At 38.1% G+C, this 16,677-nt stretch overlaps 1 protein-coding gene across 5 annotated transcripts in view; it reads right to left on the bottom strand.

Annotated features, from left to right (window-relative positions):
* Positions 1 to 16,677, bottom strand: part of ccnh (cyclin H) — a 49,763-nt gene that overhangs the window by 14,339 nt on the left and 18,747 nt on the right. For all 5 annotated transcript variants that reach the window (XR_011889490.1, XM_072281266.1, XM_072281263.1 and 2 more), the window contains exons 6-8: positions 11,469 to 11,632; positions 9,747 to 9,817; positions 839 to 950 (exon numbers count right to left, since the gene is read on the bottom strand). Coding sequence is in view for 4 of the 5 variants with exons in the window: in XM_072281266.1 (XP_072137367.1) it covers positions 839 to 950; positions 9,747 to 9,817; positions 11,469 to 11,632 (347 nt within the window). In the remaining variant the exon portion in view is untranslated. The remainder of the gene's footprint in view (positions 1 to 838; positions 951 to 9,746; positions 9,818 to 11,468; positions 11,633 to 16,677) is intronic.

Raw genomic sequence — 16,677 nt, 5'->3', positions numbered from 1 at the left:
GTGCCACCTTATTTATGAAGCTGAGTGCAGTGATATTAACAGTATGGAATGAGCTTCCAGTGGAAGTGAGGGATATTGGTTCGATTTCAGCATTTAAGAGAAGTTCGGATAAGTATATGGATGGGACTAGGCAGAATAATAGTTCACTACAGACGATATGGGCCAGAGGGCCTGCTTCTGTGCTTTAGTGTGACCAGAATCCTGGAAGTATTGTTTTATTTAAACATGATAATGTAGATGTCCCATTGAGTAGTAGCAAACAACAGGAATGGCTGAAGTCCTCACCTTCAGTATTATAGCAGTCAGTACATTACAACTCTTCATTCAGTACTTAGGTCCCGATTCCACCTTCTTAGTTTTTTTTTGACTACAGCCCTGTTTTTAATATTACAATGCTAGAAAACAAGGTAGTAATGCTTTGTCCTGTCACTATCTGAATTAACCATTGAATTTCAGTTGACAGGTCACAGTACCATACAGAGATCTGTGACATAAGTGTAACATGTCGGGAAAGGTTTCACTGCTAACATAGCAGTCCTTGTGTAGAAGCCATGTTTGGGTTATGGTTAGAGATAATTGGTGCTTTGGAATGTGAGCTAGGTCCTTTGTTCAGCGGGAGATGAAGAGAGAAGACGCTGGGGAGAACAGTTCGTAGGGTAGGAGGGCTGTCTCAATCTCACGGGGTTCGTGGGACCGGAGTATGTCTTCCCTAGATTTACGCAGTCAAGGAAACCAGTGGGGTTTCATAAGTAACACACAAAATTTCAGTTGACCTGAAATGATTAAAAGCACAATTAAATGATAAACATTCTTTCATCAATAGTAAAATAATACTTACGAATTTGTGCCGACACCAAGGTCCAAACTGTGAAAATGTTCGAGTTTCTGTTTCAGAAGATTAACGTCTTCCAGTTTTGGAGGATCACACTTCTTCACCAAGGTCTTTATACCTGATTAGCATTTATTTATCATGTACTAAGATTAATACCTCAAGCTTTAGAGTCAAAATCTTTCTTTCTTTTTAAATCTTTTTATTGAATAAGTATACAAAAGCGTAAGCCATAAAGGCACTAATACATTGCTAGAGTATAATAAAATTACAGGAGATATTAATACAAAAAAAAAGATACAATGTAATTTAAACATAACATACTAAGGTAACATAATAGTATACTAATTTTATATATATATATACCAATAGAGAAAAGGAAAAAAAAAACCCACCGTGCAACTAAACTAAAAAGCAAAGCAAAGGGCTAACTTGGAACCAAGCAGAGTTAAAAAACTTAAAATCACGTCCTCAATCCCGACCTCCATTAAAAACAGTAAAAAAAAAAACAAGGGTATATAAATATGGAGCAAAAAAAGAGGAGAAAAAAAATTACATTAAATGAAAATATTGAATAAAAGATCTCCAGGTCTGTTCAAATTTAAGTGAGGAATCATAAAGATTGCTTCTAATTTTCTCCAAATTCAAGCATAATATCGTCTGAGAAAACCAAAAAAAGGTAGTTGGAGCATTAAGCTCTTTCCAATGTTGTAAGATACATCTTTTCGCCATTAAAGAAAGAAATGCAATCATTCTACGGGCTGAAGGAGAAAGATTACTGGAAATTTTAGGTAGTCCAAAGATAGCAGTAATAGGGTGAGGAGAGATATCTATATTCAATACCTTGGAGATAATATTAAAAATGTCTCTCCAAAAAGTTTCCAGAGTACGACAAGACCAGAACATATGAGTTAAAGAGGCTATCTGCCCCGGACATCTATCACAAAAAGGATTAATATGAGAATAAAAGCGAGCTAATTTATCTTTGGACATATGTGCTCTATGAACAACTTTAAATTGAATTAGGGAATGTTTAGCACAAATAGAGGAAGTATTGACTAATTGTAAAATCTGCCCCCAGTCATCCACGGAAATGATAGAACCCAATTCCTGTTCCCAATCTACCCTAATCTTATCAAATGGAGCTTTCCTAAGTTTCATAATAATATTATAAATCATAGCCGATGCACCTTTCTGACATGGATTAAGGTTAATTATAGTATCTAAAATGTATGTAGGAGAAAGCATTGGAAAGGAAGAAAGTATAGTACTTAGGAAATTTCTAACTTGTAGATATCTAAAAAAATGTATTCTTGATAAATTATATTTATTAGATAATTGTTCAAAAGACATAAGGGAACCATCTAAAAATAAATCCAAAAACCGTGAAATACCCTTAATCTTCCAAATTTGAAAAGTATGATCCGTAAAGCAGGGAGGAAAAAATATGTTACCTAAAATAGGAATCGCTAGCCCAAATTGGTTAAGATCAAAAAATTTTCTGAATTGAAACCAAATACGTAAGGTATATTTAACTATTGGGTTAGATACCTGTTTGAGGTGTTTCAAATCAAAAGGAAGAGAGGAACCTAAAATAGAGCCAAGTGTATAGCCATGAACAGATTGTAATTCCAATGCTACCCATTTAGGAATGGATAGTATATCCTGGTCAAGTAACCAAAATTTCATATGTCGAATATTAATAGCCCAATAATAAAATCTAAAGTTGGGTAATGCTAAACCTCCATCTCTCTTAGCTTTCTGTAAATGTATTTTACCCAGTCTCGGGTTTTTATTTTGGCAAATAAATGAAGAAATTTTTGAGTCAACTTTATCAAAAAATGGTTTTGGAACAAAGATTGGTAATGCCTGAAATATATATAGAAATTTTGGCAAAAAAAAAATCTTAACTGCATTAATACAACCAATCAAAGTTAAATATAAAGGAAACCATTTAGATGAAAGTTGAGTAATATGGTCAATTAAGGGTAAAAAGTTAATCTTAAATAAATCTTTGTATTTACAAGTAATTTTAATCCCAAGATATGAAAAATAATTATTAATCAATTTAAATGGAAAGTTATGATATAAGGGAAGTTGTTTATTAATCGGGAAAAGTTCACTCTTACTAAGATTTAATTTATAACCTGAAAAGAGACTAAATTGTGCTAATAACTCTAAAACAGCAGGGATGGATTTTTGAGGATTAGAAATATATAAAAGTAAGTCATCAGCATAGAGTGATATTTTATGGGACTTTAAGCCCCGAGTTATCCCAGTAATATTTGGAGATTCTCGAATGGCAATTGCAAGAGGTTCTAATGCAATATCAAATAATAAAGGACTAAGAGGACAACCTTGTCGAGTGCCTCGAAAAAGAGGGAAAAAAGGTGAGCTTAGAGAGTTAGTACGGACCAAGGCCACAGGAGAATGATATAACAGTTTGATCCAGGATATAAATTTCGAGCTAAAATTAAACATTTCAAGCACCTTAAATAAGTAAGGCCATTCTACTCTATCAAAAGCTTTCTCAGCATCTAAAGAGATAACACACTCAGGAACATTTTGTGAGGGGGTATAAACAACATTTAACAGTGTGCGAATGTTATAAAAAGAGTAACGACCTTCAATAAAACCCGTTTGGTCTTCCGAAATAATAAAAGGAAGTACTTTTTCTAATCTGTTTGCTAATAATTTAGAAAAAACTTTAGAATCAACATTTAATAAAGATATTGGTCTATAAGATGCACACTGAGCAGGATCTTTATCTTTCTTTAATATTAGAGAGATTGACGCTCTATTGAAAGATTCCGGAAGTTTACCAAGTTTTAATGAAGCCGCGAAAACCCTACAGAACCAAGGGATTAATGAAGGTGCAAAACATCTATAAAATTCTACGGTAAACCCATCAGGGCCAGGAGCTTTCCCCAAATTCATAGAGGAAATAACATTCTTAATCTCATCAGTGGTAATGGGAGTATCTAACATAGAAGACATATCCTGTGAAATCTCAGAGAAGTCTAGGTTATCTAAAAAATCATTCATATATTTAGAGTCTCGAGGAGACTCTGATTGATATAAGGAAGAATAAAAATCACAGAAGGTTTGATTAATCCCCGCATGATCAAGTATCAGTCGGTCATTTTGATTATAAATCTGATTAATTTGAGATTTAGCATAATTAGATTTCAATTGGTTAGCCAGCAGTTTGCCAATTTTGTCACTGTGTACATAAAATTCACTTCTTGTTTTCTTTAATTGGTTTACAATCGAGGACGAAAGTAATAAACTGTGTTCCATTTGAAGTTCAGTTCTTTGTTTATAAAACTTCTCAGAGGGAGCTGTAACATATTTCTTATCAATTTCCTTATTCTTGTCCACAATTACCAACTCCTCCTGCTTCAGCTTCTTCCTCAAAGCAGCAGAATACGAGATAATCTGACCACGAATATAAGCTTTAAAAGTATCCCAAAGAATGTTCACAGAAATATCCTCTGTATAGTTGATTGTAAAAAAAAGATCAATCTGTTCATTCATAAAGTTAACAAAGTCAGAGTCCTGAAGCAACAGCGAATTAAAACACCATTGTCTATTATTTTGTGTATTGGCCTGAATTTTAATAGAAAGCTTAAGTGGAGCATGATCCGAAATGGTTATAGAGTCATAATCACATTTAATCACTGAAGAAATAAGATGAGAGTCAATAAAGAAATAATCAATTCTTGAATAGGAATGGTGAACATGTGGAAAAAAAAGAAAAATCTTTTTCCTGAGGATGCAAAAAACGCCAAATGTCCGTCGACCCAGAATCAGAGAGGAATGAATTAATCAAAGTTGCAGATTTATTAGGTAAGGTCCGTAGAGGAGCCAAACGATCCAAAGCTGGAGATAAACAGGTATTAAGATCTCCGCCCCAGATCAATGAAAACTCATTCAAATTCGGGAACTGATTGAATAATGATTTATAAAATTCCGGACAGTCCATATTAGGAGCATAAACATTAACCAAAACTACCTTTTTATTAAATAGTAGACCACTAACCAGTAGAAATCTACCATTCGGATCAGAAATAATACCATGTTGTATAAAAGTAACTGAGGAGTCTATAAAAATAGAGACGCCTCGAATCTTAGCGTTGGAGTTCGAATGAAACTGTTGACCCTTCCAGAATTTAAAAAAACATAGTCTGTCCCCCCTCCGCACATGGGTCTCTTGTAAAAATAAAATTTGTGCTTTAAGTCTCCGGAACACTTTAAAAACTTTTTTCCTTTTAATAGGATGATTAAGACCATTAGTATTCCAGGAGACAAAATTAATAATAGACTCCATAAACCCTGAAGTCAACCCGCAACAAGGAGGATTGACGATAGGCTCGACCCATGAACCCGGAAAGGGAACAGAACAAATAAGAGATACCGGGAAGGAGAACGCAACCAATACTTCAATAGTGTACATAGCCCAAGAAGAAAGAAACTAAAACGTGAAGCCCCTCCCACCACCCCCCACCCCATGACCCCAAGGCTAAATCTAACACAGACCAGCCAGAAAGAAGCAAGCACTAAAACTACCCCCATGACTTCCGGTATACACTCCCTAAAAAAAGTGTAAATATAAAAAAGATCAGCTAGTTATAAAACAGTAAAAGAATAAAAAAAAAAGGTAAATCAATTAAAACACTTAATATAACAGAGAAAAAGCCAGAAAATATAAAAAAAACCGCAACCCCAGACCCTATGAGTAAACCAAAAAAAATGAAATTATTAACATAAACTAGTTATGAAAACCTACAAAAAGAAGTAGATTTAAAAACTACAAAATTTAAGGCCTCAAAGGAAATACGTAGAATGACGGTGAGGGAATAACCACCCAGAATCCCCTGGGAAAAAGAAAGGAATGATGCAGATAGAAAGAAAGTTTAGCAACCATATTAATTAATCCAAAAATAAACTTTTCTGCCCATATAAGGCAAAAAAAATTAAGACTGACAAATTCACAACCTCCGATCAAACGGAGATAGTTAAAAATTACGATTAAGATGTTGAAGGTGAAAATTGATCCAGATAACTCTGGGCATCCGATGGAGATTCAAAAAAATGGAGGGCTCCATCCAACGTACGAATCCTTAGACGTGCAGGATAAAGCAGCGCTGGTTTTAAATCCATCTTGTAGAGTTCCGACATCACAGATCTATAACGAACCCGTTGATCCCGAATTGGTTTACTGAAATCCTCCACGAATCGGAACTTAAGATCCAAAAAATCAATGTAACCTTTAGATCGAACGAAACGAAACAGTTTCTCCTTGTCTTGAAAGTAATGAAAGCGTAAGATGACATGTCGAGGTTTATCTAACTTAGACGAGTATGATGGAACTCTGTGAACGCGATCCAATAACGGTGGTTGGTCAGGAAATACAGTAGGAAATGCATCTTTTAAAAGTTGAGAAAAATACTTCATAGGGTTATCAGATTCAATAGCTTCACGCACCCCAATCATTCGAAGATTCTGCCGTCGCATTCTGGATTCTAAGTCAGAGTTTTTAAAGGTCAGAAAGTCAAGTTTCTTCTTCATTACATTAATTGTTTCTTCGATTTTCTCCATCTTAAGTTCATTTTGTTGCAAGGATTTTTGAAGATCAGATATAGCCGACTGAGGTTCCGTAATAGATGTTTGTATCTTATCGACTGAATCGGCAATTTTCTGGAAATTAATTGAAATTTCCGCATGAATCAGCTCCGCAACAGAGGTTGAAATTTCTGCACGAATCAGCTCCGTAACAGAGGTTGAAATTTCCCTTTGAGTTAGCTCCGATATAGCTTTCAAAGTCAACGGTGGTTCAGTCGGAGGAAAATCGGTACCTTTCCGTCTAACCGGAGGTTTGCCGTCCTTCCCGTTTTTTCCATTCTTAGACATAGCAGACCTTAAACGCATCCGATTATCAAAGAGCCCAATTTATTTCAAAATATTGAAAAAGTCGAGACCTTAATGGTTAATTAAAATATAGCTGATCATAAGAAGAAAAACTCAGAGGTAATGGAGCGAGTCAAGAACACGACTTCACTACATGAGCTCTACTAGAAGTCTCCCTAGAGTCAAAATCTACATGGCAAATTAAATCTACAAGTATTAAGATTAAGATATAAAGCAACGTAACTTAAAAAGACAAAATGCATCAGGTAAGATCTATCAAAATATTTCCTTAGTACCGAAGATCTGTGACATAACACAAAATTGAAGGGAATGTGGCCATGTTATTGTGCAGTAAGGAAACTACTGATATTAAACAAAAACCTCAAGCAAGAGCTGTATTGTGGTCACGGTTCCATCTAAGCTGTGCAGGTGCGTGGTCACGCAGTAACTGAAATGTTCCTACACACATAGCCTTTGTTGCCCCGTTGCTGGAATTTTCTTTTATATGCTAATTTAATTTTGAAGTTATGCTAACAATTTTGAAATCTATGCTAATATGTAACTATGAAATATCTTGTAATTATCAGTTAATGAATATAATCCATAAATTTTCTAATAAACATAACACAACCTTTACTTTGAAACATTTTAGAGCTTCAACGTTGTCAGTTTCAAGTTACAATATTGTTACAAATTGTAATGATAAATACAGAATGGAGGTCGGGAGCTCATCGTTAATAAACTGCTGGCCAGCTAAATGCCAAAACCACCTATATTCAGAACACACAAAAAAATAATTTAAAGAACTGCACAGTTTTCAGGCTGTGTAAAAATTTCCTGCTCAGAGCAATGGTTGGCCTGAGCATCGATATTAAAAATATTACAGGAAACGTTGAATGTGGTTGCTTATATTTAACATATACACGAATGGCAGGAAAGAAAACCAATTCGGATTCTGGAAACAAATTATGGTTACAAGGAATGGGGAAAATTGCAGGTTATAGAAAAACCAACATGACAGCTGGATGCAATTCAGTGCAGAAACATACTGGGTAAAATACTCTGCAAAGAATAGGGAAACTACAGAAAGGAAACTGGTGTAAGGGTACTTCACGCAACACTTAAAAAGGGAGTCAGTTAGTCAAACAATACAACAGCATGTATAAAATCTTGAACTGTATCCAACTCAGGTTACAGTTGTGATCTGGAGACAATGCTGAAAGATTCCTACCATGGTTCTGTTGCCATGCTTCACTGTAGTGGAGCACAAACTGGTGGAAATCAGGATTTCATCTGCAAGATTCCTTTAGCCCATTTATTTAACTCAAGTTTTTAACTGTGGTGTGGATGATGGCAAATGTTTTTTTTAAAATAGGCTAGAGTGAATTTAAAATTATTTATAGGAGAATTAGATGATTTTTGTTTTCATTTCCAATTTATTTTTAAAAATTATTTAATTTTTGTAGGAAGGATTTTTCCTTTGCAGCTTAAATATCTAGACACAGCCCCCTCCCATCAGTGCTGCCCTCCGGTGTTCACTCGGTGGAAGACAAGCTGGATTGCATTTGCTGATGATTGGACTGCTGTAGACTTCTTTTTGCCAAAAACACCCAATGCACCATCAATCTACAAAAGATAGCGCTCAGGGACTTGGGCTATATTATTATTCTATTTTGTGACTGCTACGTTTACTACTATTGTAATTATTCGTGTTACATGTGCCTTGTGCTGTGTGTGACTGTTGGTATTGTTTTTGCACCTTGGCCATGAGGCTATTCATGGGTATTCACTTATGGGTGAATGACAATTAAACTTGAACAGGACCCAGGTGGACACTTAGTCACAAGTTCCTTCAACTTAAGGGAAACACAAGAAGTCTTCAAGAAGTCAGTACAGACTTCAAGTCCCACTCAAAACTGGCCTCAGGTTTGAGAAATTGGAATAAATCCATTACAATTAAGAAAGTTAGGAAGTGAAATAATAGGGGTTGGAAAACTATGAAGTTACAGTGAGTTAAACAGTAAAGGCACAGCAGCATAGCGGCTAGCATATTGCTTTACAGCCCCAGCAGTAAGGTCAGAGTTCAGTTCCTGCTGTTGTCTGTAAAGAGTTTCTATGTTCTCCCCATGACTGTGTATATTTCCTCCGGGTGCTTCGGTTTCCACCCACAGTTCAAACTCATAAGGGTTAGGGTTAGTAAGCTGTGAGCATGCTATGTTGGCACCAGAAGAATGGGTGACACTGTCGGGCTGCCCCGAGCACACCTTGGACCGTGTTGATCGTTGACACAAAAGGACACAGTTCCCTGTATGTTTTGATATACATGTGACAAATAAAGCTAATCTTTAAAGATGTAGTTTATGACAATAAATGATGATTAATTAGAAACTACAAGTTCAAACTAATGATGGCTAAAACGTGGAATTCTTCACCATAAACTATTGCTAAACCATTGCCCACAAGTTCACTAAACTACAAAATTAAACATTTGCTAGGAAAAGAAGAATAAGGGGAATAATGTGATAATTAGTCAACTAGTTAGAGTTGAGAATTAATGGACTTTAAATTTCCAGCATTATACAATTTTTAAAAATATTTAGAGATACAACACAGAACAGGTCCTTCTAGCCCAAGAGCGGCACCACCCAGCAGCCCACTTATTTAACCAGAGACTAACTACAGGACAATTCACAATGACGAGTTAAGCTACTAATCAGTACGTCTTTGGACTGTGGGAGGAAACTGGAACACCCGGACAAAACCCCAGCACACGTGGAAAGGAACGCATAAACTTGCTTACAAAGGACACCAGAATTGAACTCAGAACTCAGATAGCCTGAGCTGTCGTAGCTTCACACTACACTACTGTGGTGCCCGAACTCCGTTGGAATTTATCTGAACTTAAGAGAAAGCCATCACAAGACACAATTAATATAAATTTGATTAGAATCATTACAGGAAAAAGAACCATTTCAATAGATCATCATAATATTACAAGATTACTTACACCGGATTGCTTCAACCAGTTTTGACAGGCACTCTTTGTTATCCTTTAACATTAGGCATTCCATCAAGTAACTGAAGCACCAAATACAAAATCACAACAAGCAACAGTTAAATTATCTTGAACGCATTAAAGACAGATAGCTTCTCAATTGCAACAGAATAGCAACAGCAATAATATTACTGATAGACTTAAAAATGTAACCTAAAATAATTTTAAGGTTACTCAGGCAAAAAATATAACATTAACCATATACTTCAATCTTCCATACTTGCTATAATTATAAATAATTCCTTAAAAACATTCACCTGAACTATTTCAACTTGAGCATCATAAATTCTGTTCATACTGTATCTGCTCTACCCTAGAGCATATCACAATCACATGGTACATAGTAGTCTCCTATAGTAATTCAGAAAAGTGTTACTCAGAAACCAACTCCAATATATTATAATGGAGGAACACCACTTCTTAAATTTATATGCTCCACACACAGCTCTTAGTTTTCCTGTCTCCAGGCTTATACAGTTCCAAAGTCATCTGTGGAAACTTGGGCACAACAGTAGTGTAGTTGTTCGTGCGACAATATTACAGCTTGGAGCATTGGAATTTGGAGTTCAATCCTGCTGTCATCTTTTACGGAGTTTGTACGTCCTCCCCATGGAATGTGTGAATATTCACCAGGTGCTCCAGTTTCATCCCACAGTCCAAAGGTGGTTAGTAGGTTAATTGGTCATTGTAAATTGTCCTCGGCTAGGGTTAAATCCGGGGTTTCTGGGCGGCTGGCTTGAAGGACTGGAAGGGCCTGTTTTGCACTGTATCTCAAAAAAAATAAAAAACCTAAGTTTGTCATTCTAAATTATTAGGCACCAACGGAACAGGAGTTTTATAACTATATAATTCTGCATGATATCTCCAACTTATTACCAACTTAAACATCTTCCAGGCTCTAAAAAACACACCAACTCCATACAAGGATGAATTTGCTTTTGAATTCTGAGTGACACGGATAAATACCTTTCTATTTTCCCTACAACTTACTCTCATTTTAAAGATATTCTTAACCACTTTTATTGTCTGGCTTGCAGTTCTCATTGGATTATAGTCCATTGTTAATATTTCTCCTGTCCAATTATCTCATATTTACTTTCCAAAAAAAAAAGCACAACCTTAGGTTTTTGGTTAGTCATGACTACAGGGAGAAGGCAAGCGAATAGGGTTGAGAGCGATAATAAATAAGCCAGAATCGAATGGCAGACCATGACTTGATGGGCTCCTACTGTACACCTTATGGTCCTCATGATCTTATTTGTATTTTATTTTATTTTAGCAATATGGCACAGAACAGGCCCTTCAAGCCACACCATGCCAGCAATCCCCAACAAACCCAATTACCCTAATCTAATCAACAAGACAATTTACATTGACTAATTAACCTACCAAGTACGCTTTTGGACTGTGGGACGAAACTGAAGCACCCAGTAAAACACTTGCATTCTGCAAGGAGAACATAGAGACTCCTTACAGAACAGCACCGGAATTGAACTCCGAACTCTGAGCTGTAAATGTGTTGTGCTACCGTTGTGTCCAATATGTCACATAGTACAGAAATACAGTTCCCCTTTGGTCATCATAAGCTCTATGCTAGACTATAACCATGAACTATATTGCACGAAACTAGTTGTTAAAGTAGCAGAACACTTGAAAATTAAAGGTGACAAGTACCTCTCTGTATTAATACCAACTCTGGAGGCGCTGAAATGGATGGCTGCTAATGCTATCTGTGATGGTGAAAACAGAAGTCCAGCGTCAGTCATTGTTTCTCTGCTGAGAAATTCATCTGCTGTTTTTCGCAAAACTTCTGGATTCTCAAGTACTGAGTACCGGGCCTAAAAGAAAAAAGTGAAAGAAAGTAATTGTCTCAAGAAATACATATCCACAACTTCCTTTCTTAGTAGTGCAATTCTGATTAAGAAAAATAATATTTTGAGCTGGAAATGAAATCAACTTTTTTTTGCAAATGTATACAGGCATCTCCTGTAAGGGTATTTCACAAAAATTCACTCACATTGATGTGGGAAAACAAAAGTAATAAACACTTCTTCCCACTGCCCCCCCCCCAATCATGTGCTCCTTGACACAGAGATAACACAGCTTCTCACTACAGAAAAAACACACAGACTGTCTGAGGAATGTAATATAACCCTCCTCCTCCTCCCCCCCCATGTAACGCGAGGTTACCCCAAATTCCTCCATCCATTTCAATTTTTCCAATATACACGCTGGGAACAATATAAATCCAGTTAGTCTAAACCTATGGATTGGTTAACAATCCACATTTCCAGATGCTGTGTAAATTAAGGAATTATGTTCGAAATGTAAGAGAATTTAAAATTAATTAAATAGCATTGAGATTAGTATAAACTACCATTTTTACAACCTGTGGTTACTTTTGTATTTAATTTCACTCCAAAGCCCAAAGTAGAACTTCCCGGTGGCTGACCATTTTAATTCCCATTCCGATATGCCACGATGAGACCACCCGCAGGGTAGAAGAGTAACACATCATCTCCACCGGCCTAGCCTCCAACCTGATGGCATGAGCAACGATATCTCCTTCCAGCTAAAAAGAAAAATTCCCTCACCCTCCCCTCATCTTCTATTCCTCACTCCGCCCTCTTACATCTTCTCACACCTGTCATCTCCTCCTGGTGTCCCTCCACCTTCCCTTTCTCCTGTGGTCCACTCTCCTCTGCTATCAGATTCCTTCCTCTCCAGCCCTTTACTTTTCCCACCTACCTGGTTTCACCTATCACCTTCTGGCTAGACTCATACCCCTCCCCCTACTTTTTATTCCAGTGTCTTCCCCCTCCTTTCCAGTCCTGATGAAGGGTCTCAGCCCAAAACAGTAACTATTTCCATGGATGCTGCCTGACCTGCTGAGTTGCTCCAGCATTTCATGTGTAAAACTTTGAAACATAGAAAACTACAGCACAATACAGGCCTTTTGGCCCACAATGCTGTGCCGAATATGTACTTACTTTAGAAATTACTTATTGTTACCCATAGCCCTCTATTTTTCTAAACTCTATGTACCTATCCAGAAGTCTCTTAAAAGACCCTATCGTATCCGCCTTCACCACTGTTGCCAGCAGCCCATTCCACACACTCACCACTCTCTGTGTAAAAAACTTACCCCTGACATCTCCTCTGTACCTACTTGCAAGTACCTTAAAACTGTACCCTCTCATGTTAGCCATCTCAGCCCTGGGGAAAAGCCTCTGACTATCCACACGATCAATACCTCTCATCATCTTATACACCTTTATCAGGTCACCTCTCATCCTCTACCGCTCCAAGGAGAAAAGGCTGAGTTCACTCAACCTATTCTCATAAGGCATGCTCCCCAATCCAGGCAACATCCTTGTATATCTCCTCTACACCACCTCCATAGTTTCCACATCCTTGCTATAGTGAGGTGACCAGAACTGAGCACAGTACTCCAAGTGGGGTCTGACTAGGGTCCTATATAGCTGTAATATTACCTCTCAGCTATTAAACTCAATCCCACGGTTGATGAAGCCCAATGCACCGCATGCCTTCTTAACCACAAAGTCAACCTGCACGGCAGCTTTGAGTGTCCTATGGACTCAGACCCCAAGATCCCTCTGGTCCTCCACACTGTCACAAGTCTTACCATTAATACTATATTCTGCCATCACATTTGACCTACCAAAATGAACCACTTCACACTTATCTGGGTTGAACTCCATCTGCCACTTCTCAGCCCAGTTTTGCATTCTATCGATGTCTCGCTGTAACCTCTGACAGCACTCCACACTATCCACAACACCCCAACCTTTGTGTCATCAGCAAACTTACTAACGCATCCCTCCACTTCCTCATCCAGGTCATTTATAAAAATCACCAAGAGCAAGGGTCCCAGGACAGATCCCTGAGGCACACCACTGGTCACTGACCTCCATGGAGAATATGATCCATCTACAACCACTCTTTGCCTTCTGTGGACAAGCCAATTCAGGATCCACAAAACAATGTCCCCTTGGATCCCATGCCTCCTTACTTTCTCAATAAGCCTTGCATGGGGTACCTTAACGAATGCTTTGCTGAAATTCATATACACTATATCTACTGCTCTACCTTCATCAACGTATTTAGTCACATCCTCAAAAAAATTCAATCAGGCTCATAAGGCACAACTGCCTTTGACAAAGCCATGCTGACTATTCCTAATCATATTATGCTCTCCAAATGTTCATAAATCTTGCCTCTCAGGATCTCTTCCATCAACTTACCAACCACTGAAGTAAGACTCACTAGTCTATAATTTCCTGGGCTATCTCTACTCCCTATTTTGAATAAGAGAACAACATCTGCAACGCTCCAATCCTCCGGAACCTCGCCCAGCCCCATTGATGATGCAAAGATCATTGCCAGAAGCTCAGCAATCTCCTCCCTCGCCTCCCATAGCAGCCTGGGGTACATCTCGTCCGGTCCCAGAGACCTATCCAACTTGATGCGTTCCAAAAGCTCCAGCACATCCTCTTTCCTAATGTCTATATGCTCAAGCTTTTCAATCCACTCTAAGTCATTCCTACAAACGCCAAGATCCTTTTCTGTAGTGAATACTGAAGTAAAGTATTCATTAAGTACCTCTGCTATCTCCTCCAGTTCCATACACACTTCTCCACCATCACACTTGGTCCTGTTCTTTCACATCTTATCCTCTTGCTCTTCACATACTTGTAGAATGCCTTGGAGTTTCCTTTAATCCTACTTGCAAAGGCCTTCTCATGGCCCCTTCTGGCTCTCCTAATTTCATTCTTAAGCTTCTTCCTGCTAGCCTTATAATCTTCTAGATCTCTATCATTACCTAGCTTTTTTGAACCTTTTGTAAGCTTTATTTTTCTTGACTAGATTTTCAACAGCCTTTGTACACCACAGTTCCTGTACTGTACTCTACCATCCTTTCCATCTCATTGGAATGTACCTATGTAAAACAAACCTATGCAAATATCCCCTGAACATCTGCCACATTTGTGTCATACGTTTCTCTGCGAACATCTGTTCGCAATCTATGCTTCTAAGTTCCTGCCTGATAGCTTCATATTTCCCCTTATTCCAATTAAATGCTTTCCTATCCCTCTCCAATGCTATGTAGAGCCTTTTTTAAAGCCCTTGTCCTATTTATGCAATTGAATACTAGCAACAAAACTGTTCAAATTTGGAATTCATTTCTGTGAAATCTGATGATAATGAAATGACCTATGGGATTTAATTTTCTGTAGTATAGTAACCTCATGGGGGTGGATTGAAGAGCACTATTCTGCCACACAACTACAATCCAAAACACCACTTGTGAAAATACGAGTTTCTTCATGAAAAAGGCACAATTTGAAATCAATAGCGCCTTAGCAACTGTATATGTTGTATGTCATTTAGAGGTAACAACTGAGAACACAAAATGGACCAGAGACACAGGTGAAATGTTATTCAAGAATATTAAAGGCATTAAAACTAAAGTATGCAGACTTTGGGAAAACAATCCAGGTTTTTATTTTGCCAGGAAACAGGCTTCATATCAATTAGGTTTCCAGCAAAACTAGTGGCATGAAATACTTGTGCAGTAACAACAGTGTCCACCAGGTGGAGACACTGCAGCTAATCACAAAAGGATTCAAGATTCAAAGTACATTTATTAACAAAGAATGTATAAATTATGCAACCTTGTTTGCTTACAGGTAACCACAAAACAAGAAACCCAAAAGAACTCAATTAAAAAAAACAAAAGACCGACACCCGGTGCGCGAGAGAAAACAAACACAAGTCATGCAAACAACTGAAGTGAGCAACAACATTCCGAAGCAAATTGGTTCCTCAGATTCAAACCCGGGAGCAGCACAAGTAGGCCCAAACCCTCGCTTATCAGTTCATCATAATACTAGGCACGAAGCACAGCAGCCAGGGTAGTCTTCATAGCCTCAGAGACAGGAATGACTATCGCTGAGAGCAAGCAAAATCAACTTCTGCCTCCGATCTATGCCGGCACTTAAACTGTCTAAACAGCGAATCACGCCTCACACCGGGGCCCGACTATTACAATGGGCTCCAGGGCTAGACCACACCACCCAGCGACTCACTCCGCACTCAGATTTCACTGCCCAGCCCAAAGCCGCTCTCAACCTCTTCAAATCAGCTCCTTGACCCGAGCAATCCAACCTTGCACCCATTCCAATCGTACAGGCATCAGAACTCCAATTTCCCAACTTCTCCTTGCCAAATGGCTCACTCCATCTGCATGGATTCTGCAACACACCAGCCCAGCTCATCCCCTGAACTCGCCTTGGCATCATTCGCCCCTCACAGTTTGCAGCAGTAATTTAACACAATTTACTCAGAAATGGTTTTTTTAAAGTGATATTTTCAGTCAAATTTCTTGCCCTTTGCCCTTCTTACCAGTGAGCTGTCGCAAGTGTTCAGTAGTTCCATCTCAACCAGGATTAGAGTTAGCTGAAAGCACCTGCTTTTGGGCACACTATATTTGTTTCTTCAGCTGAACAAACTGCCAGATTGCATTAAACATGCAGCTCTATAAAAGGTAATTATTTAGAGGCAAATCTAAAACAAAATGTCAGGGGCTGATGGTGTATCCGGTAGGGTACAGAAAACATGTGCTAACTAACTGGCGGTACTGTTCAAGGACATTTTCCATCTCTTACTACTCCAGGAGGGTGTTCCAGCTGCTTCAAAAGGGTAATAATCATACCAGTGCCCAAGAAGAGTAGGGTGAGCTGTCACAATGACCATCACCCAGTTGCACTCACATCTACTGTAATAAAGTGCTTTTGAGAGGTCGGTCATGGCCAGAATCAACTCCTGCCTAAGCAAGGAACCGGACCTTCTGCAATTCACC

The sequence above is a fragment of the Mobula birostris genome, chromosome 17 (genome assembly GCF_030028105.1).
Source record: "Mobula birostris isolate sMobBir1 chromosome 17, sMobBir1.hap1, whole genome shotgun sequence".
Classification (NCBI taxonomy): domain Eukaryota; kingdom Metazoa; phylum Chordata; class Chondrichthyes; order Myliobatiformes; family Myliobatidae; genus Mobula; species Mobula birostris.
This window is presented reverse-complemented; position numbering and strand designations above follow the sequence as displayed.